A 23,480-nucleotide genomic window follows, 5' to 3' on the forward strand; every position below is an offset into this window, starting at 1 on the left:
AGCTCTCCAATAAGTTTATGCTGGGATGACAACGACATGAGGAACTGAAATAAAGAGTCACAGTGTTAGGAAGGGTAAGAACCGCCATTCTATAGGAACCCAGGCATCTGCACTCGGTGTCTGGAAGTGTGATAGGCTAGACTTCACCCTCAGCGATGCCAGCATGTGGGCACCAAGCCTAGGTTCCACCCAAATGCTTACTGGATATGTGCAGGCCTGGTTCCATCAAGAAGTAATAAAGGAACCCTTGGCAAAGAACACTGGGTACCAAACAGGTCAGGAAAACACACCCCTCTGCTGCAACTCCTCTCAGGAGGATTGGTCTTCCCAGGAGTCCCCAGCTATAACCATAGCTTGTCTCTCAGTGTTTGCCCATTGGTGTCTTGGCCATATTCAGATTTGAGGACTTTGAACAGAAAAGCTTTGAGCAGATTTGCATCAATGAATCCAACAAGTAGTTGCAGTCCTACATCACCCAGCGCATCTTCAAGCTGAGGCAGGTGAGAGTGGACACCTATTCCCCAGCCCAGCCCAGCCATCACCCTGAATGTCAGCTGTGTCCCTCAGTATCAGCAGGATGGGGCCTGGGCACCATAGGTTCCCCAGGACCTAAAGCTATGTCCTTGAACTCAGTGCCATGCTCAGCCCTTCCAGCCTCTTTCAAACCTTCTGGATGCTCAGCTGCTCCTGCAGCAAGGCAGCAGTGTGCACATTCTGTCACGTCATTTGTGTGTGTCTACAGGAGGTCAGAGCCTGTCCCCTCTGTTCCTTTCTTTTGCTGTATTTGCCTTTCTGAGGAGGTAGGACCCACACGTATGGGAGGCAGCCACATGCATATTCTGCAGCCATGTCTGATTCCTCTGAGCCTCAGTCCCACTTACACACCTACCCTTCAACCTCCCCACTCCATGTCACCCCTAGGGCTCTGTAAACCTTCCTGCTTTCTGTCTTTATATAATTGGTGACACTGCAGCCCTCAGTGGTGTCATACAGTGTTAGTTTGTCTTTGCACTGCCTGGAGGTCTGACTTAGGAGAATGGCTACCATTCTATTCCTGTTCAAGGGTCAGAATCCCATTCCTATGTAAGGCTGAATAATATTCCAGCACATGGCTGGGCCATGTTGAATTTACACAGTCACCTATGGATCTTATTTTTTGGCTTGTAAACACACACATATAAGACTCAAGTGACACCCAAGTGGAGAATTGCTGGAGGCTGCCATTGCTTTCTGAACCGTCTGAGAGACCATCTTGTCCACAGTGTATAGGGCACCATCTACTTATAGCTCACACAGCATGAGAAGATTAGGGAGGGTTAACCTGGCTTCTCTGTCTCCCACTTTCTGCCAGACTAGCCCTAGCATCTTTCTGTATTGCAGTGAATGTTTAGAACCCAGGAGGATTCCAGCTTCCTTGCTCAAATATAGCAAGTTCCTCCTTGCCTGCTTTGAGACTGAGTCTCATGCAGCCCAGGCTGGCTTTGATCTCACCATTAGTTAAGATGGCCATGAACTCCTGGTTCTCATGCCTCAGACGTCTCTGAGTGCTGGGTGACAGGTATGCACCACTCTTAAGTCCTGCCACTGGGACAAGAGTGAGCAGAGCCAGCTCTGAAGCACACACTTTGCTGGTGTCAGTGATGACTGACTTATGATCCTGTCTTCCTTGCACATGGCCCTTCTCCTTGGTGCATGCCATCCTTCCTCCCTGAGACTCATGGGGGACACCAAGCCTGAGGATGTCAGGAAGAAGTTTACTTACTTCACTCGGTTGGAGGCTGTTAGGTTCCTGCGTCAGTAGGTGAGATTCAAGCTAGAAGGTTTGTGGCATGAGAAACGGGAACAGAACTGGAATGGCAGGAACAATCGTTGCCTGGCTCTGAGAAGACCAGGTGGGCAGAAACTCATCGTTGGGCAGGTAGTGAGCTCAAGACCAGCCTGGGCATTGCTCAGCACATGTGAACAGGTATGTGTACATGGACATGTGTTTCCCCCACATGATCACCACTTATCCAGGTACGGTGAATACTTCAAGGAGCTTTTTATGTTTTAACATTGTGTGTGTTTGTGTGTCCATACATACATATACACACATACATTCGTACATATACACGAATACACGTACATGAAAACACATGCATATACATGACTATACACATTCATGCTCACACACACATATATACACAACTACATGCATACACACACACATACACACACATACACACATATATGCATACACACATACACATATACATACACACATACACACATACACACATACATGCATACACACATACACATATACATACACACATACACACACATACAATACATATACACACATACAAATACACCTATACACACATATAGACAGACATATACACACATATACATATACACGTATACACATACATGCATACACACATTCATATCCACACGTACATACAGACATATACATATATACTCACATACATGTAAGCACATGAGTGGAAGCCAGAGGACAGCTTGGCCCTTGGTTCTCTCCTTTTTACCACGTGGGTCCTGGGGATTGAGTCAAGCTCATCAGACTTGACAGCAAGCCCTTTTAACTGTAGAGCCCTCTCATTGGCTGCCAGTTGCCTCTTTCCACAAATTCTATCCATGTTGGGATGTTTACAGTTGTTATTCTCATGATTCCTTCAGCAATAGCACAGACATCCTTTACACTGCATTAGGAGTTATAATTCATGTAGATGTCAGGAGAGCTGGAGGCGTGGATCAAGAAGAGAGCCCACTTTCAATGTCATTATGTGGTATTGCCTTAGGCCCTTTTATACACTCCCCTGGCTTTGTCTGAGTATATGTTTGAGGTCTCTCTATGACTGTGCAAACAAGTAAGCGATAGGGCTGGGCCACACAATAGGAAAGTACTTGTTCATCCAAAAACAAAAACAAAAAACAAACAAACAAACAAACAAAAATAGCTCTAGGGTTAAATATTGGTGCTAGTACTGAACTACACAGCCAGAAGGTATTTTTCTAAGTAAATAAGACAATATTAGGGATGACAATATGATCAAATATCCTATAACATAAGTTTGCAATGTTACCTACATTTTATAAATCAAGTCTGACCACCGTTTTGGTTGTTTCCAATCATGTCTGAGTGCATCATCACGGGAATCCCAAGGAAAATCAGAAATGGGTTCTTGAAGCTGTTGCACAGGGCCAGTATAGACCTAAATACCACAGAGGAAACCTTGATTCTTATCACAAGGGATCATTTCACCATCCCTCTTGTCACATAAGTTATGGCAAGATGTCACCTCTCCTGACCTTAGCTTCTTCTCCTAAACGCTGCTGAAGGGAAGATTTGGTGTCAAGGGATCTGGATTCAAACCACACCAACACTGAATTCATTTAAATAGGTGTAGTTTATTAATGCACACACCAATACAGTTCAACCAGAGCAACAGCTCACAACTGTGTACTGGATATTGCTAGGCCCCGCTCATTGCAAAATCCACATGGGCTCATGCACAAGTGCTGGAAATGCTTCGGTCTATGGGCCCTGACTCAGGCCATTTTACACATAATTGTTCCAATTTTCCTTGAATCTATTGGGTCCTATGTGAAGAATACACTTGGGGAACTTGTTAAGATTAACAAACCTCATAACATAGAGAACATAACAGGGTATGTGACCAGCACCACACAGTTCAACGTCAGAGTTTTTTGTTCTTTGTTAGTGTTTTTCTTGGCATCCATGATGTGGAGGCATATTACAGAACAATAGGAAAGAGCTGGCTGCTGTGTAACAAATTTGCTGCTATTAAGGTAGGTATGGGGGCAAGACCTCAGCAGTAGCCCTTAAGATGGGAAGGAGATGATGTGTTTGATAACTGAAAGGAGCTGCCTCAGCTGTGTTTCTCTGCCTGCTCAGTGCCCATTCAACATCACTCTGTCCCTGAAGAGGAACTCAAGGTCTGCCCCCTGCTGCCTGTGAGCCAGGACTAGGCACAGAAAGGCAAGGCCACAGCACTGGTTTCCAATCCCTCAGTAATGCTGGATTTCCAATAATGTACTTGTATACACAAATACAGTGTGGTAAGTTGCAATAGATACTAATCATTTCTCACATAGGGCAGCAGTTGATTGACTACAACTAATTCTATTAAAAAAAAGAAACCTGGCTCTTGTAGAAATATACAAAGAAATATCTAGGATGGTGGGGGATGAATTCTGCCATGGACTGAACTCGTGGAAGTGGGGTTGGGAGAAAGATGCATGGTTAAATAGCCCACCAGGTTCACATTGTGTCAACTTGATTTAATCTAAGGACAAAGAAGTGGAGTATCTCTGATGGCTTTCTTCTAACCCTTTAAAGCATCACTGGGGTTTGAACTCAGAACTTCACACTTCTTGATGGGGCAACTACACTCAAGGAAGCTTAAGACTTTCATAGACACAGTATCATGCTATATATACAGAGTAGATAATACTAAGATGTTCAGATGGTGATGTCCATTTGTATGCACTCTTAATGTGGACCTAAAAAAAGAGAGATCAAGGTCCTTAAAATAGAAAGATCAGTTCCAGTTGTTTTCTACCATTCCAAACAGAACGACTGGTAGGGAGAGAATGGTAAATAATCGAGAATTCGTAGATGATGCTTTGAATGAAGTGTGGATTTCTGTGCTGGTTTAAAACAGGGTCTCAAGTATCACATGTTGCCCTCTACCTGGCTGGCCAGGATCACTTTGAGCTCAGATAAACCTCCTTTCACTTTGTAATAAATAGGCATAAAAGAGTGGCCTCCAAGGACTGTGCAGACAGCATTAGCCTTTCACAGTTGAGGTGTGTAACCCACAACTATAGTTTTAGCCATGTTTTTCCATGTCTACCAGCTATTTCAGATTGTTGCTGTTATATGCCTAACAATCAAGGATGCAGAAAAATAACCTGATACAGAGTAAGGACATGGTGATCACATGGTGCCTCTTCCGTACGTTCTGGATGAGGTTTGTTAAAATTCCAATATTGCAAAAAGCTTTATATAGGGCCCATCACATTAAGGGTCACTATGCACTGTTCTATCTAAAATGGCCTAATCAGAACTGACTCCCATATAACACTTCCTGCAATCCTCATATGAGAAGCTTGAGCTTTTAGTTTTGACTTTTTCTTTTCTCGTTCTTTCTTATTTTTTACTATATAAGTTGAAACAAAAATAGTTAAGGCCATGAATTTGCACCCAAAATTTGAACTACGGATGTGATCAATCAGTGTTAGTGGGTGCATTCTATAAAGTATTCATTTTTTACTATGATACATGCTTTTGTGTTTGGTGGGGTGGCCATTTCCCAGTGTACAGGTGCTGGGACCTTGCTCTATCCACTTAATGATGTTTATAGCCTCATTTTAGACATTTCTGTGCCAACCTCTATATCTCTTGTGTATTTTATTTCTCTGATAAAAGCTCGTGGTATATCTTACTCAGGCCTGTGAGCAGTGCTCCTTTGGCGACATTGGTGCAATGAGCAGAACCCCACAAGCAGCATGAGGTTCCCTTCACTGGTGTCTCCAATATTGCATTTTCCTCTGCCAACTTGTGTCCACACTTTTACTAGCACCTTAAAGACTTCAACTCTTTCTCCTAAGGAATTTTCTGGCAATTGTCGATTGCTAAGCACATGACTTCATGAGTGTTCCCCTAATACACACCCATGTTGTAACCTACCATGCAGACTATTTCTTGATGTGATATAAAGCACCTGTACATAATGAGACAAGAGAACTTTTGACTGCATATTCAAACTGGTGTGAAATCTCAGAAGTTTTAATGGCTAACATTGGTGAATGTGGACAATTTGAGTTAGGATGAGACATTTTATGGGAAAGATTTGACAGGAAACATTCATTTAGGTGCATAGGAATTACTAAGGTTTTTTATAATCAGGAAAATTTGGCTTTGGAAGCAGGAGATGCTCAGTGGCTCTGCCCCAGGAAAGTCTCCTGGAAAGGGCACCTCAGCTTATGCTCAGTACAGGGAGAACATTGGCAGGGAGGCAAAGTCTGCTCCCCATGACATCTGCTGTCCCTTCTTGGACATTCTATTGTCTCCTAGAGAGTTCTGGCATCCTCTGTGATGTCACCAGTGTTGTAGTGACAACCAGTGCCCTAGTTTCTCTCAGTCCGAGTCTGGCGGTTACAAGCTAAGACATGTTTTTCTGTCTTCGCAAGCGTTTTGGGAGGGGGAACGTCGATTGTGGAGAGACTAGAGTGAAGGAGTCTGGCCTTTCGTCTCAAAGTAATGATGGACAAAGACAGCACTTCTGGGGAATGTGGAGTAAGTTCTGGGCAGTGTATTTTGAGCTTCCTGTCAGGGGGGCTGCAGGCTTAAGCTGACCTTTCTAGCAATGGGCCACAACAACTGGAGCATCTGAAAAGGAATTGAATTTCCACGAATATCACAATTCCTTAAAGTCAAGGATTTCAGAACTTTAGTTTCCCCATCCCCACTGGGAGGATATGGTAAGGCCAATGCTATTATACTGTGAACTTCTGGTCTTTACTTTTCAGTTCATTTGCTCTGTTACATTGATATAATAACACCATCAGTGGTCATGGAGGGTCCACCTTTTCTGAGTTTAGACAGGGCAGCAATGTATCTCACTATCATTGCTTCTTTAAATACAGTGGGTATCTGACAGTAGTAACAGGGAGAGATTGTGCTCCAGGCAATAACCTTATGTTCTTAGACCTTCTCTGATTTCTTCTAACTGGCAGGGTCATCGTTAGCTTTATGTATTAGAGGTTGTATGTTACAAACATTTTTCTACAATACCAAAACTATTTGGAACGTTTAGACCAAGATTCAGCCTGTAACCAATTTGCACTTCTGGGGCATTTGGTATTTCACATAGGGACACTGATAAGTCTATTGAACATATCCTCCCTTGGAAATGCATTTTAAATCCAAAGTTGTTGCCTTAGAGTATCAGGGTAGGACATCTGAGTGTCTCCAATCACTCAAGTTTTGTGGATAGTGAATTTATCATCTGAGTTCTGAAGCCACAGGGGTGAGGGTCCTGAAACCAAGCTGTACCCTGTTCAGCTGACAATAATCCTGGAGAAGCCATCTCCATGGTACATGTAAGCACGTGATGTCCGGAATAGGGAACACCTGGTTGCTTACATCTCTTGGTCTCTATAGAGTAGTGGGAGAACTGAGATCCCCTGAGGAGGCCTCTTAAGCATAGACCAATCGCCTAGCAGTGACACTGGGTTCCTGGCTTGTTCTCCTGTTTAGGCCTCACTGAGGTCTATGAACACTCTATGCATTCTTCCCATGCAGGTTAACTTGTGTTCTTCTACCTACAGACGCTGGGAGAGAAACATCATCCCCTGGCACTGACCTAAGCAAGAATCAGGCCATGAAGGAAAAGGAGAGGCTGATTAAAGAGCTGCATCTCATTACCGAGGAGAGAAATGACCTGAGAGATCGCCTGAGGTTTCTGACAGAGAGATCCATGAAGAACAGGTATGAATCGCTCCAAATGCTCTTGTTTCATTCCTGGGTCTGCAAGGTCACCTTTTTCTTATCCTGTTAAGGTTTTGGGTTCTAGAAAGCTGTGCCTCCCTAACCACCCTGTGCTAAACCTCACCTCCCATATAGTGGAGATTCAGAACCTGACCCTTCCTGAGGAGTGAGATTGAAAATGGACTCATCTGCTTCCATTTTGAAAAGCAGAACTTGTGGTCTGAATGAAGAATTCGTGGATAAAGTCAGGGAGAGTGAGTGCCCAGTGTGCATTTGCAAAGCCCTTGACAGCTGGTGGCTTTGCAAGATTGTAATTGCAGTGAGTTTATGGTGAGTCTCTGTACTTGCTAGGCAGGGGACTGAGTGCTGGAAGATCCAGGCAGCAGCCTGGGGTAATATAGGACCCACCCTGAGTTCATATATTCCTAAATGCCGATGTTCATTGTATTCTATCATTTGGGGCCAGGCCACACTTCAGGCCAAATCCATATTATGAAGACCTGGAGAGAATGGAGGAGGCGGTCATGTCAATTCTGCACAACTTAGAGATGGAGAACACTGAGGTCCATGAGAACAACCATAAGCTGAAGAAGGAGATTACCTTCTCTAGGTAAGTCCTGGTCAGAAAGGCTATCACTTGTGGAATGGCCATTTCTGACTTTCTTTGTTCTGGATTGGACGGTCTTCAGTTCTGGTTCTATCTCTTGTGCTGTTTACCCATCAGTGTTCCAGGGTCATTAGGACTCAGTTTTCAGTTCCATAAAAGACTGTTCCTCATCCCAGGATTGTCTAGGCATCTTCAGAAGGCTCTAGATAGAACAGTACTGATTGAAGTCAGCAGAAGGTTATTAGGCTGACCTGGACCTATGGTGTCACACCAGGTTTTACAAAATTCAGTGCGTGGACCACATGGTTAGCATGACCTTCTCTTGGTTCTACTGACCTCCTTTGAGGGTGTTGGCCCACTACTAATTGATGTTGCCCCAATGCATTGGGCTTTCATGGATAGTTGTAGATCCATGTTCTTTCTCAGAGGTGTGGACACTAATTGGTGTCAGGCCAAGCAAACAATTTATTCTTCCCTGAATTAACTCTTTATGGTTTGTGCAGCAGCCTTATATGTATCAAGATGCACGTTATTAAGTCTTCATGGGTATCTGGGACCTGGTAGAGTTAGTGGGACTTGGGAGTAGGAATGGGAGAAAGAGCCAGCATGATCTTACTATGCATACTGTATTTCCAGAAACCTGCTCAGCCAGCTCCTGATGGAGAACACATGTAGGAAGAAGTTGGTCCCTCTAAAGCAGGAGAGCAAGGAGGTACATCTTGATTGTGCACTGAACCAGAAATATTTGGTTGACTTCAACAAGAAAGATAAAGACCAGCAACGGCCAGAACCAGCATTATCAGGTAGTGACGAGCAGATGTGTTAGCTTAACAATATCTGATAAAATTTGCCAATTTGATACATCTTTGCTTCTCTTACCACCTTTCTAATTTACACTCACAACCAGCCAACCACCTCATGTAATGGAATTGTTCATTGCTCTGCCTATGCACAAGTATTCTAGGAAGTTAACCACTTTTCAGAAACTGAATCATTGTGCAAGCATATTTTGCTGCTCTTTTTGAAGCTGCAGTCTAGAAATGGTGACAGATGAATAACATATCTCATTATTGAATATCCATGTGATAGATTGGATCCTATGTAGAGTTTTGAACAATTTCTTGGTTCTTGAACAATTGAAACTCTGTGGTCATGTGACCTCTTGTGTAGGAAGCACCTTTGGGATAAGAACCAAGTGGAAATGTCAAATTAGTACTTGCGTTGGCTTTATCCTTGGTGACATATAGACATCTCCTTTCTTCCTGCAACCCGATGAGGTCTCTTCTTATTGCCCTGTTCTTGGTTTGCACTGGTATAAGTCTGGGTCCCAGATTGGCAGCCCACATTACTGTGTGGCTTGCTGGAGATTTTGCCCTGCCCACAGAGTTAGCAACAATGATATCAGTTAAAAGGTCCATGTCGACTGTCCAATAGAACTGAGGTGGTAGAAGGCAGCATTCTGACAGCTGGCTTGCATTTCCCCACCAAATCAGTGTCTGACAAACTGCCTTCCTCTCCCAGGTCTCAGAAAGTGCAAGAGAGCTGGAATTGGACACACCCCAGTAAGAGAGCTTCCTGAAGAATAAGTTGCTTTCTCAGGAGTCCCTGATGACCAACATCCTGAATGGTAACAACATTTTTTGGATGAGTATTCATCCTCTGCGTTAATTTGTCATTTCTTAGAGACCCTAAATTTATATACCACTAAGCCATCCTGACTGATTGAGGTCTTACTCACTTTCTTCTTCAGAAAACAGCACCTGAGAGACAACTTGGGCGACTGCCTTTCATTATGTGTGCTAGAGGAGAAACAGCAATACGTCTGTGCTTCTAAATATTCGTTAAGAATATGCTTTTAGAAATATTTTTGTTATGATTTTAATTGAAGTTTTCTTTTTGTTGTTTCATATTTATATGTTCTTGTTACTATTTTTACTTTCAAATATTTTTAAATATTTTTATTCATTTTAATCCTGTTTTGTTGTAAAAATGTATTTGTTATGAATAAAAATTGAATTCTATCTCTTGACTCTTAAGATCATCTTTCTTACTCAAGGGTTCTGTCCCTTCCTGTGGACCTAGAACTGACAGCTACAGATGGATCTCTGCATGTTCCATGGAGCCTGGGCTAATAAGTGAATTCAAAGTCACCAAGGGGTACCCAGTGTGACAGTGTCTTTTGTGTGGATAACGTGGCTGTGTCTCTGTCACACACTTTATGATGTAATCACTGACACAATTTACCCAATTGTTAGGGTCCATGTAGTTTTCTGAGAGAGCAGCAGATGCTCTACCCTGTGAGTCATCACCACAGCTCCTGCAGGTGGCTTTTGTTATTCCACATGAGGTGCTGTATTAGGTGGACAGGATCACCTCCAATTAAATAGAGAGATCTCAGGAGATGTGTGTTCACAGGGAAATTACTGAGGCGTGCGTGCTCAACGTGTTAGGTCGTCAGGCATCCCTACAGGGCTCTGGTGTTCCCACTGCTCATTGTGGGCCAGGATCATCCTCCAGCATCACTTAGTTTTCATATTAGAGCAGATCTTTCACCTATTATCAGTGATGACCATATGTATTATGCACATCTGATAATATACAGAATAGAAACTAGCTTCCTGTAGGCCAGATTGGCATAATGAGTTTTTTGAAAATTATTTTAATCTAAGCACTTTAGGGAGGATCCTCAAGAGCATCCATAATGAATGTAGCCTGCAGCTGTGAACACAGGTTTCTTTAGGAGAGCAGGCCTGTGCAGGCCCAGAACCTAGGTGGGACAGTTCAAGCTACCCTTTTTCCATGGCCAATCTGGGATCATATTGAGAATGTATTTTTTCCAGGTGACTGATTTCCAATTTATGGAATTGATCTAACTTACTGAGAGTGGAGGTGACTCAGAGAGTTAAAGTACAGAAGGAATAATCCAGAATGTCCACAAAAGCTTGCTGTCACCCCAGGGCTTTAAAAGCTCAGCAGCTAGAGAAGCAATGTAGTATTTGGTTATTCTCATGCTTAAGTCTAGTCATTCATTATAAGCTGAACATGACACAAAAAGTGTCATCTGTGTCACAATAGAAACTAGTTGTAACTAGATTCACCACACACTATCACATCGCCACCATATTTGAGGTTCTCAGTTACTATCTAAGACCCTGGAAGAGGCCTGGGTCTTGCTACACAAACTCATAATTTATGTCTTCATGACACTGTGTGCTTTGTTCTGTTGATGCTACCATTGGCATACAATACCTTGGATACTTTGTGCTGACATCTTTGACAGGAGACAATACTTCATGTCATCCTAACCTGAATAAACTGTCCTTAGAGTACAGTGTGGTAGGAGGAGCCTTCTTTTCCTGTGAGATAGCAAAACATTTCCAGTCTTCAGTCAAGTCTGTCAGCCATTGTCCAGTACCTGTCTTGAGATGTCCACCTTTGCAGCTGAGAGTCTTCATCCAGGCTGCTCTGTAATTTTGTAGAAGATTAATAGGTTCCAGCCCTAGGATTTAATTCAATGTGACTGCACTTGCCGAACATGCTCAAAGCCCTGTGATCCACCCTAGCCCTCTGTGCTTTAGAGAAAGAAAATAAAGAACCACATTGCACGTGAAGTTTCTCCTCCAACAAAAGGAGAGCCTGCACAGGGCCTTTAAGTAACTCTAAGCCCCAGCTTCCCCACAGCTCCCTCCATCAATTCCATTATTGGTGTGTTTTCATTACTACTCACTTTCTTCTTTGTGTGGAAAGAATGTGCACCATGTCAGTAAAGTGTGTGTGTGTGTGTGTGTGTGTGTGTCTGTGTGTGTGTCTGTGTGTGTGTGTGTGTGTAGTCCCTAACGAAAACTGTCAAGGTACATGCAGACTCATGCTACTGCTGTCCCATGGCACCTTGCAGGGAACACTGAAATGGTGGCCTGCTTTAATACAGCCTAAAACGTGCTATGCATTGTTTTCAGTAAGGGTTTCACGTCATCACCACTACAGAGAGCAGGAAAAGCTTCAGTAGTTATACGTTGCTCTTACCAAGATGAGGCCAAACCTGATCCCATAGACTGTCAGGTAGGATTTTATGGCAGGAAATTAATTTAGGGCTCAAATCAAATCAGGCAATTACAAACAAAGTGAAAAACACAAAGAGTCAAGGCAACCAAGACCTGTGGTTTGGGTTTTTTTGTTTTTTTGTTTGTTTGTTTGTTTGTTTGTTTTGTTGTTTGTTTCTTTTTTTGTATTTTTGTTGAAAAGATCCACCACATAGGCAACTCCTCCACAAACAAACTGCACACCATAGACAATACTTAAGTTGACATAATTAGAAATGGAAAGAGGGATCTAACAATAGAAAATGAACAAATTCAACAAACATTAGGTCTTATCTCAGAGGCCTTTACTCAAGAAAACTGAAAATCTATTTGATATTGGTATTTTCTAGACAGATAACAACTACGAACATAAACACAGATCTGGGAAGGTACATGGATAATTCTCAGAAGAAAATAGATACAGTCAGTATAGTTTGCCCCTCCAAAAATTAAAAAGTGAAATTTCAGGCCATATGGCTTTAATGCAGAATCCTATCAGACTTTTAATGAAGACCTAATAACAATAGTGCTTCAATTATTCCACTATATTGAAAGAGAAGGAACGATGTGAAACTCCTTCTCTGAGGCCATAATCAACCTGGTGTCTAAACCACACAAGGAGCTACCTACAGAGAGTATAAGCAAGCCAGGGTGCCAGGGGGGGGGTGCTCATGGTGGGAGGGACTAGCAGAGGTGCTGTGGCCTTGGTGTGCACAGGCTTAGGGCTGGGGCAGGGTGCGTGGTGAGTGTCTGTGGCCATTTGAGCTGGGTCCCAGTGGGTGCCCAGGGAGGTCACAGGCCAGTTGTGCATCTTCTACCTGTCTGCAGGTCTTCTGGCCCAGCCAAGCACAGCCTTCAACCTGGATATCCACAAGGACAATGACATCAGGAAATCGGGGAATCCCCTGAGCCTCTCTGGCTTCTTTGGCCCTGCACTTGCAGTTGCAGCCAGAGGAAAGCAGCTGTGAGTTCCCCAACTCTTCCCAACCTCTCAGGTCTCCATGCTTTCCCACTCCAGAGAGGAGGAGGGCAGGGCGAGCTCTGCTGCTGCTTGTTCCATGCACCCAAAGCCTATCTTGTGGCTGGAGGTCACTGCTTGCCCCTGACCCTGCCCCTGACCATGAACTTGCCCCTCCCCCTACTCCTGACCCTGCCTCTGCCCTAGGCACCTAGGGGAAGTGAGGAGAGCCTAAGGGACAGACTCCAGGCCAGGACCCCCAGAGACTTGTGTCGCCCATTTCCTAGAAGTGTTATCCTCAATTCTCCACACTGGGTTTCCTTTGCAGGAAAATGGCAGGTGGAGGGCTTTGCTGAGCCTGGGATAGTGGTGGGACTTATGATTGAGGGAAGTCTTTCAGGAAGATGGAGGCCTTTCTCAAACTCTCTGAAATCAGGTACCTTCCCTGATTTGAGCGCCCTGGGGAAGTTGGGAAGCCACTTTCCCTGTCCTGTGTGACTTTCCCTGCATAGTGAGCTCTCCTGCAGGAGATGATTTCACATGCTTCTTTAAAAGCATCTGTTCCTCAGATCTAGCTCAGCTGTGAAAACAGGCTTCTTCAAGTCAGGGTGAGAGCTGCCCCTCCCAGCTCAGAGCTACAACTCCATAGGATCCTCCAGTCACAATGCTGGGTGGGTCCCATGGACGAGTTAGAGCAAAGTGCCCCTTCTGAGAGTTGACTTCTGAGAAGAACAGTCCTGAGAGAACAAAGTGCATCCCAGGGGAGAAAAGAGGCCTGAATGATTTTAAATTGGAGAAAAACCCCATATCCACCATCTAACAACGTTAGGGTTTGTGCATGTGTGGACTTCAGAACCTTAAGGTCAGATTTTCTGATAACAGCTGCTAGGTGAAGCTGAAGTCTGCAGTGGGTGGGATTGTCCCAGGCAGGGAGGGAATCTGACTCTGCAGGCCTGGCCAGCTTCTTCATTCTCCTGAAACTAAATATTGGTCAGCTGTAAATCTGAAGTGAGAGTTGGTTTTTGTCAACAAAAAGGATGACATTTCAAGTCTCACACACTATGTGAGACACATATTTACCCACGGGGGATTTGAACTCACTTCTATAGAAGTGACTGGGAGCCAACAGGGGGAAACATTCTCACCTTTAGCATTCTGTCTGTATCAGAGACGACAGGGACTGAATTCCTGGACAGACATGGCCAAGCAGACACACCGTGTAATGGGGGAAAACTGAGGTAAGAAATGTCCTGGGGACAGTGATTTCAGATTGTGCCTTTAGCCAGGAATATCTGTTGCCATTAAGGCAAGCGGCCTTGGGCCTGCTAACTTGTCACTATGTCAGGGTGTCTCTGCTCTCACACCTGCATCAGGATCTTCTTAGATGAAGGCCTCTCTTTAAAAAAAAAAATAAAAGTGTATATAATGCAATGTTTCTCAAACTCTGGGCCATGACCACTCACAAAGATTGTATATCAGATACCTTGCATATTATGACTTATAAGAGTAGCAATATTACTTATGAAGTAGTAATGAAATAATTTCATGGTGGGAGTCATCACAGCATGAAGCGCTGTATTACAGGTGTGCAGCACTAGGAGTGTTGAGAACCACTGCCATAGAAGCTGACACATGGGAGCAGACCAGAAAATATTCCTCCATTCATATAACAATTTAAACCCTAAATGCACAGATCAAAGAAAGGATATTAAAAGGGGTAAGGTATAAATATGCAGTAACAAATGAATTCATACCTATCTGAATTACACCAGACTTCTCAACAGAGACTCCAAAAGCCAGGAAATCCTGAACAGATGTAATGCAGACCCAGGATCCTATACCCAGCATAATTCTCAATCATCATGAATGGAGAAACCAAGATATTTCATGAGAAATCCAAATTTAAACAATATTTTTCTCTAAGACACCATAACAGATGATAATAGGAGGAAACTCAAAGACAATGAGCTAAACTATACCCCCAAAAAGCAAGAAATTAATCACCTCGAAATAATTTCAAAAAGAAAAAAAGACAAGCACACAAACATAATTTCACCCACAATCAGAAAAAGAAGGGAAAGCAGCAATCATTGGTCTTTAATATCTAACCAGACCCTCTGTCACCAATCCCCCAGCTCCTAGGGACCACTTTTGCCAGCCAAAGTGTATACAAGAATGGGTCTATGGTTCTAGGTCACTGTGTAGAAGAGGATTGATTGACTTCCCTGGCATTAATGCAGTGGTAGGCCCTTGGCTCTTGTGAAACCTGTTGCCCACCAAATAGGGATCCTAGAGGTGTGAGGTGGGAATGGGTATGTGTGGCCAGGGAGCACTGTCACATAGGCAAAGCTGAGCAGAAATGGGAAGTGAGGCTTGATGAGGGGATACTGGAAAGAGGGCCACAGTTAAAATATAAGTAAATAAAATAACAAATTAATAAAATAGCCAAAAATAAAATAAATAGTAAAAAGGTAAAACAAAAATTAAACCAAAACAAAACAAAAGAATCCCCTGTAGTGTATTGGCCTAATTCTGCTTGTATTTTAATTCTAATTTGGAGAACTCAAGACTGGCTAACCCCCCAAAACTGACCCTGCTCCCAGTTAACTGTGATTATAAAGAAGCCAACAGCCAACAGCTGCACAGCAGAGAGATGGGGGAGGGGAGCTTTGAGGGCTTTGCTAGAGAGGATCATGAGGAGGGAAGAAGGAAGAAGAAGCTGCCAGAGAATAAAGGAAGAACTTGTGTGATGGAGAGGGGAGAGGAAGAGGACAGCAGCCATGGTTAAGGGAGAGGAGAGCCTGGTCCTGAGGGCTGTCCAAGGGGAACAAAGAGCAGCCAAGATGCGACACAGTCAGTAAGAGTTGAGAGCTATTGTTTGGAAAGTAGATCTGATACCATGGAGGGCAGCAGCTGCCCAGCTACTGTACTGACTAATGCATACTAAAAATAAATTTAACAAAATATAACCAGTAAGACAGCTCTCTAGAGGATCCTAAAAGGAATACTTTAGTTTGAGGGAAGGATAAAATACCAGAGAACACAGGAGATAAATTAACAAAAGTAGGACAGTTAATCAAAGAAGGTGGTGAAAACCAGAAAAATTAACAAAATGACAAAATTTAATACACAGGTTTAGATAACAATTACATATCACTAAACTCTGTATCTAGGATGGTGGGGCATGAATTCTGACATGGACTGAACTCAGAAAGGTGGGGTTGGGAGAAACATGTCTGGTTAAATAGTCCACCAGGTTCACATTGTGTCAATGTGATTTAATCTAAGGACAAAGAAGTGGAGCATCTCTCATGGCTTTCTTCTAACCCCTTGTAAGGATCACTTGGGTGTGGCCTCAGTACTTCATAATTCTTGCTAGGTCGGCGAAAAGGAAGCTTGAGATTGTCATAGCACAGTATTAGGCTAGATATACTGAGTAGATGATACTAAGTTGTTCAGATGGTGATACCCATTTGCATGTGTTCTTAATGTGGACCTAAGGAAAGAGAGATCAAGGTCATTAGAATTGAAAATCATTCCCAGTCCTTTTCTACCATGCCAGACTGAAAGGCTGGTAGGGAGAAAGTGGTAAATAATAAAGAATTAATAGATGATGCTTTGAATGAAGGGTTGGTTTTTGTGCTGGTTTTAGAGAGGGTCTCAAGTATCACATGTTGCCCTCTCCCTGGCTGGCCCGGTTCACTTTGAACTCAGATAAACCTGCTTCCACATCCCAATAGATAGTCTTACAAGAGGGGCCTCTGAGATCTCTGAGGACAGCATTAGCCTTTGACAGTTGAGGTGTGTAACCCACAACTATAGTTTTCGCCACGTTTTTCCATGTCCACCAGCTATTTCAGATTGTTGCTGTTCTATGCCTGACAATCAAGGACACAGAAAAATAACCTGATACAGAGCAAGGACATGGTGATCACATCCTTTCCTGTTTTCTATGTTCTAGATGAGTTTCGTTAAAATTCCAATATTGCAGAAAGCTTTATATAGGACCCAACATATTAAGGGTCACTATGCACTGTTCTATCTAAAATGGCCTAATCAGAACTGACTACCAGCAACACTTCCTGCGAACTTCCTATGAGAAGCTTAAGTTTTTTGTGTTTTTCTCTTTTTCTTTTCTTTCTTTCTTTCTTTCTTTCTTTCTTTCTTTCTTTCTTTCTTTCTTTCTTTAGCTTCATAAGTTTAGAGGAATGTATTTTGGGCAACCGTTCTGCCCCTAATATCTTAGCTATGGATGTGATCAATCAGTGTTAGTGTATACATTCAATAAAATGTCCATTTTTGACTAAGGTAGATGCTTCTGTGTTTTGTGGAGTGACCCACTGTCAATGTCTAGTGAATTGGGGGCCCTGGGTATGGTCGCATATCACCAGGACACAGGGGGCACAGAGCAAAGGCAGAAGAAACTGCACGCAGTTGTAAGATTTATTAGTCCTTATAATGCTAGGAATATGCAGTAATACAATTTTCATTTTGTCAAGATACCATAAGATCATTATTCCCAGGATACCAGGAACAATTGAGGGAAGACTAAACAAAGAAATACGAATAAACAAAAGCTTCTTCTCAAAATATTCATATAACAAATCACCTCTCTTATTATAATCAAAATATACTCATCATTACCAAGAGAGCGTTAGAACCGCTTCCACAGAAACGGGACACAGCAGAACATAGTTTAAGGCCAAGTGACAGAAACATTTTATTCTCCAGGGTGGCATTCCAGCTCTACTTGAATCTGTCACCAGGCCTTTCTTGACCCTGCCTGGGAGCTGCATCTCTATGTCTTAACAATTCCTTCTTTTTTCTTTTGTTTTAAAAGAAACACTATCCATGACATAGCTACATGTCCTTGTAGGGGTTTAGTCATGTAAAAATAAAGCAACATAATATACAATGTACATAAGATTATACCAAAACTAGCTCCTCCCAAGCTATGGAAAATCCTTTGAAGCCAAGCCTTGGGATCTAATCCTGTCAATTGATCAGCCAATAATTTAGCTATTTCCATAGGGGTAGTATCTTCTAGCTGTTTACCAAAAGACAGCATCGTATCGTATTTCATTGAGCATCATATTTCAAGGCATTAATTACTTTTGTAGCACTTTCATCACCTTCTAAATAGGGTTGAATTAACTTCCAATCATGTTCTGTATCATTATCCATATATTTATTAACACAAAAGTAGTAGGATTTCAATCATATCTTAAATCCTCATATTTTTCCAAAGATAACATCTTTCGACCCAACCATTCTACTGTTTGTTTTGAAATACCTACTTGATGTTGAAGTCTAATATCAATTTTAGTTTGCACTATCCATAACTCATGCGAATCTTTATGCCAGTCTTCAACAAAATGCTTTGTCTCAATAGGTGTTTTTAATGCTATGCTGGAAACCGCTGTAAAAGTAGAAACAGAAATAAAGCTAACTATAGTCGCAACAATGACTCCAAGAATTCTTTTACTTCTCTTCAGCAGAGTATTAAAAAAAAACAATAATGACATGATTAAGGGGATCTTGAGACCAATGACATCCCAAATTAACAGGCATCAAGAGAAATATTTTTGCTGCATATAATAATAGAATCTTGATTCATACTAAACTGAACAGATGAATTAATACATGAATACAAATGACAGCTAATATAAGCAAATCCATTATTAAAATTAAATATACATATTAAAAATAAATATGGCATAGTGTTAAGCTTTTCTTTCTTAAACATCGTAAAATTATACTGAGAGGCAGATTGAGCAGGCCAAGAAAAGCTTCCATTAGCAAGCACACCTTCTTTTAATGCAGTGACAGTCTTCCACAAATGAGCTTGAAACTCAGTAGGATCTTCCACAGAGGCCAGTCGAACATCAGCAATGCCTCCATCTCCACATTCCATCAGCAAGCATCCATTAAGGCTTTCATTCTCCTCTCAGTTCATCCTGGTAACATTTGACAAATCACAAGTGGTAACATTCCATTCTGAACATGTATTAATGATTGGCCATAAGGACCCCAATTTATTCATTTATCTTCAATAATTTTTCCAAACATGCCAGGGCAATATTTCCAATTGCATGGGAGATATTTTAAGCCTGTATAAGTAAACCGAGCACAAATAGAATATACTGGCTGGCTAACAAATGTAATGTTATTCCAATTTTGGTTATAGACAAAGCTGTCAATCCTGGAGCTTGTAACAATTATTCCTGGTAATAGCCAATTTTAATAACCCATTTGTAGGCCTGGTCTCTTTCCTAAACACAAAGGCATCTTTAAACCAGCATAAGGAAAATTATACAGAGCTCCATCATATCTATTCAAAAAGTCAAATTATTCCGAAGAGATGATAAAATGCTTGGGGTGGTGTATAAAACCACATCTGTTTCCCCCCAATTAGCAGGTTCAAATAAAGGTGGACAAGGAATATAAGCCTGATAACTCGCATTGGCCCCAACAGAAGAAACCGTGAGTAAAGCACACACTGCTAACAATACGTGCTCAGCAGTAAAGGACTTTCCTGTAGGAGACAACATTTTTTCCTTTCAGTGCTTAATCGCTTCACGTGACCCCACACAGGTAATGGGGTTGTCACTGCACGGATCCTTATCCATTGTCATTTCTTGACACTAAGAGAAGCCAGGGCCTCAGTAATGGAGGACACCTCCTTCGTCTCGGGAGAATATCCATTAGGAGAAAATGTAGCTGGTTTAACTGGATTCCTTTGAGGGTAGGGTGCGGTTCTTATCATTCTGGGCTTGGATCCATCTCCCGGGTAACCAGAATTGTCTCCCATTCTGTAATGAGACAAAACCCTCTCCCCTGTATACAATGATGTCCCTTCCTGCCATTCAGCATCTCCGACAATTTTATCCATACTGTCTGTTCGATGCCTTCTGGGGGAAGTTCAACAAAGTGTCTATCGGCTCTTGATATAACTTCACTTTGTGGTAAATTAAGAAAATTAATAATGTATAATGCTTGTGCCAATATAGCTCTGGGACTGGTCTGCAAACTCCATTCAGGCTGCATAAGGTCATCTCTTTTCCTCCTTTTTGATTTTATAATTTGTCATTTCAGGGTATGGTGAACCCTTTCAACAAAAGCTTGTCCTGGTGAATTGTGTTCTATATGAGTAATATGTACAATATGATATCATTGATAAAATTGTTTAAATTGATAAGAAATATATGGTGGTCCATAATCAGTTTTAATTTTAGAGGACAGTCCCATAACAGCAAAATTTCCAATAGATGCTGTATAACATGAGCAGTGCGTACTCCTGGCAATGGTGTAGCCCACACAAATTTTGAAACATTATCTATGCTTACATGTATATATGAAAGGCAACCAAACTCAGAAATATGGGTTCCATCCATCTGCCACGATGTATTAGGTTGCATTCTTCTGGGATTAATTTCAGATGGAATACATTTTATAAGTGAAGGCTCACAAATACGACAATTAGCAATAATTTGTTTGGCTTCAGAATAGGGAATCTTACATTTAATATGGAAATATCCAATATTGGCATAATTATTTCTGTTTTCTTCTGGGGTAGCAAATTCCACTAATTGATCTACCATATGATTGCCAAGTGTTAAAGATCCTGGCAATTTTGAATGTAATCTAATATGTGCAATGAATATTCTAGAGTTTCATAATAACAATAGTCCTTTAATATGTGAGCATAACATTTAATATCGGCTTAGATGTAGAAACAACAGCAGTCGCAATATTCTGTACTACTCCTACAACATAAGCGGACTCAGCTATAATACTTTTACATCATGAGTAAATTCCTGCAATACATTAATTACGGCTAATAATTCATTTTGTTGTACTGACCCAAAAGAAGATTCTTGTACCCAAAATATATCTTTGTTCCAATAAGCCATCTTGGTCTTAGAGCCATCTAAACACAGCAACAGCAGATGGTAATGGATCAACAGAAATTAGTGCATTTATCAAGTTCATGAAGTTTATAGTTGGGGAACTTGTTAAGATTAAGAAACCTCATAACATACAGAACATAACAGGGTATGTGACCAGCACCTCACAGTTCAATGTCAGGTTTTTTTGTTCTTTGTTAGTGTTTTTCTTGGCATCCATGATGTGGAGGCATATTACAGAACAATAGGAAAGAGCTGGTTGCTGTGTAACAAATTCGCTGCTGTTAAGGTAGCTATGGGGGCAAGACCTCAGCAGTAGCCCTTAAGATGGGAAGGAGATGATGTGTTTGATAACTGAAAGGAGCTGCCTCAGCTGTGTTTCTCTGCCTGCTCAGTGCCCATTCAACATCACTCTGTCCCTGAAGAGGAACTCAAGGTCTGCCCCCTGCTGCCTGTGAGCCAGGAAGAGGCACAGAAAGGCAAGGCCACAGCGCTGGTTTCCAATTACTCAGTAATGCCGGATTTCCAACAATGTACTCCTATACACAAATACAGTGTGGTAAATTACAATAGATACTAATCATTTCTTACATAGGGCAGCAGTTGATTGACTACAACTAATTCTACTAAAAAAAAAGAAACCTGGCTCTTGTGGAAATATACAAAGAAATATCTACGATGGTGGGGAACAAATTCTGCCATGGACTGAACTCAGAAAGGTGGGGTTGGGAGAAAGATGCAAGGTTAAATAGCCCACCAGGTTCACATTGTGTCACTCAATTTAATCTAAGGACAAAGAAGTGCAGTATCTCTGATGATTTACTCTAACCCCTTGAAAGGATCCCTGGATATTGGCCTCAGTACATCACACTTCTTGATGGGGCAACAACACACAAGGAAGCTTGAGATTGTCATAGGCACAGTATTATGCTACATATACAGAGTAGATAATACTAAGATGTTCAGATAGTGATATCCATTTGTATGCACTCTTAATGTGTATGCAAGAAAATGGAGATCAAGTTCCTTAGAATAGAATGATCAGTTCCACTTTTTTCCTAACATTCCAAACTGAACGACTGGTAGGGAGAGAATGGCAGATAATCGAGAATTCGTAGATGACGCTTTGAATGAAGTGTGGGTTTCTATGCTGGTTTTAGACAGGGTCTCAAGTATCACAAGTTACCTCTACCTGGCTGGCCAGGTTCTCTTTGAGCTCAGATAAACCTCCTTCCACTTTGCGATACATAGGCTTACAAGAGTGGCCTCCAAGGACTGTGAGGACAGCATTAGTCTTTGACAGTTGAGGTGTGTAACCCACAATTATAGTTTTAGCCACGATTTCCCATGTCTACCAGCTATTTCAGATTGTTGCTGTTCTATGCCTGACAATCAAGGATGCAGAAAAATGACCTGATTCAGAGCAAGGACATGGTGATCACATCCTTGCCTCTTCTGTATGTTCTGGATGAGGTTTGTTAAAATTCCAATATTGCAAAAAGCTTTCTAAAGGCCCATCACATTAAGGGTCACTATGCACTGTTCTATCTAAAATGGCCCAATCAGAACTGACTCCCATAAAACACTTCCTGCAATCTTCATATGAGAAGCTTGAGCTTTTTGTTTTGACTTTTTCTTTTCTCTTTCTTTCCTATTTTTGCTATATAAGTTGAGAGAAAGATAGTTAAGGCCATGAATTTGCCCACAAAATTTGAACTATGGATGTGATCAATCAGTGTTAATGTGTGCATTCTATAAAGTATTCATTATTTACTATGATAGGTGGTTTTGTGTTTGGTGGGGTGGCCATTTCCCAGTGTACAGGTGCTGGGACCTTGCTCTATCCACTTAATGGATAAGCACCATTTAGCAGTTTATGTGCATCCCCTATATCTCTTGACTATTTTATTTTTCTGATAAAAGCACATGATGTATCTTACTCAGGCCTGTGATCAGTGCTCCTTTGGCGACATTGGTACAGAGAGGAGAACCCCACAAGCAGCATGAGGTTCCCTTCACTCGTGGTCCCAATATTGCACTTTCCTCTGCCAACTGGTCTCCACACTTTTCCTAGCACCATAAAGACTTCAACTCTTTCAACTAAGGAATTTTCTGGCAATTGTCGATTGCTAAGCACATGACTTCATGAGTGTTCCCCTAATACACACGCATGTTGTAACCTACCATGCAGACTATTTCTTGATGTGATTTAAAGCACCCGTACATAATGAGACAGGAGAACTTTTGACTGCATATTCAAGCTGGTATGAAATCTCAGGAAGTTTTAATGGCTAACATTGGTGAATGAGGACAATTTGAGTTAGGATGAGACATTTTGGGGCAAGATATGGAAGGAAATATTCATTTAGATGCATAGGAATTACTAAGGTTTTTTTATAATCAAGCC

General features: G+C 41.9%; 2 protein-coding genes across 2 annotated transcripts in view; both read left to right on the top strand.

The window, feature by feature from the left end:
• LOC147999222 (disks large homolog 5-like) overlaps positions 1-23,480 on the top strand; it is an 81,981-nt gene that overhangs the window by 12,107 nt on the left and 46,394 nt on the right. The gene's annotated exons all lie outside the window — the stretch shown is intronic.
• On the top strand, positions 6,139-10,149 carry LOC147999223 (disks large homolog 5-like). The gene is made up of 6 exons (XM_087596303.1): positions 6,139-6,328; positions 7,363-7,522; positions 7,989-8,132; positions 8,766-8,932; positions 9,651-9,756; positions 9,880-10,149. The coding sequence occupies exons 1-5, from the start codon at positions 6,202-6,204 to the stop codon at positions 9,713-9,715; spliced, it is 663 nt and encodes a 220-aa protein (XP_087452429.1). The 5' UTR covers positions 6,139-6,201; the 3' UTR covers positions 9,716-9,756; positions 9,880-10,149.

This window comes from Rattus norvegicus, chromosome 19 (genome assembly GCF_021556685.1).
Source record: "Rattus norvegicus strain SHRSP/BbbUtx chromosome 19, alternate assembly SHRSP_T2T, whole genome shotgun sequence".
Classification (NCBI taxonomy): domain Eukaryota; kingdom Metazoa; phylum Chordata; class Mammalia; order Rodentia; family Muridae; genus Rattus; species Rattus norvegicus.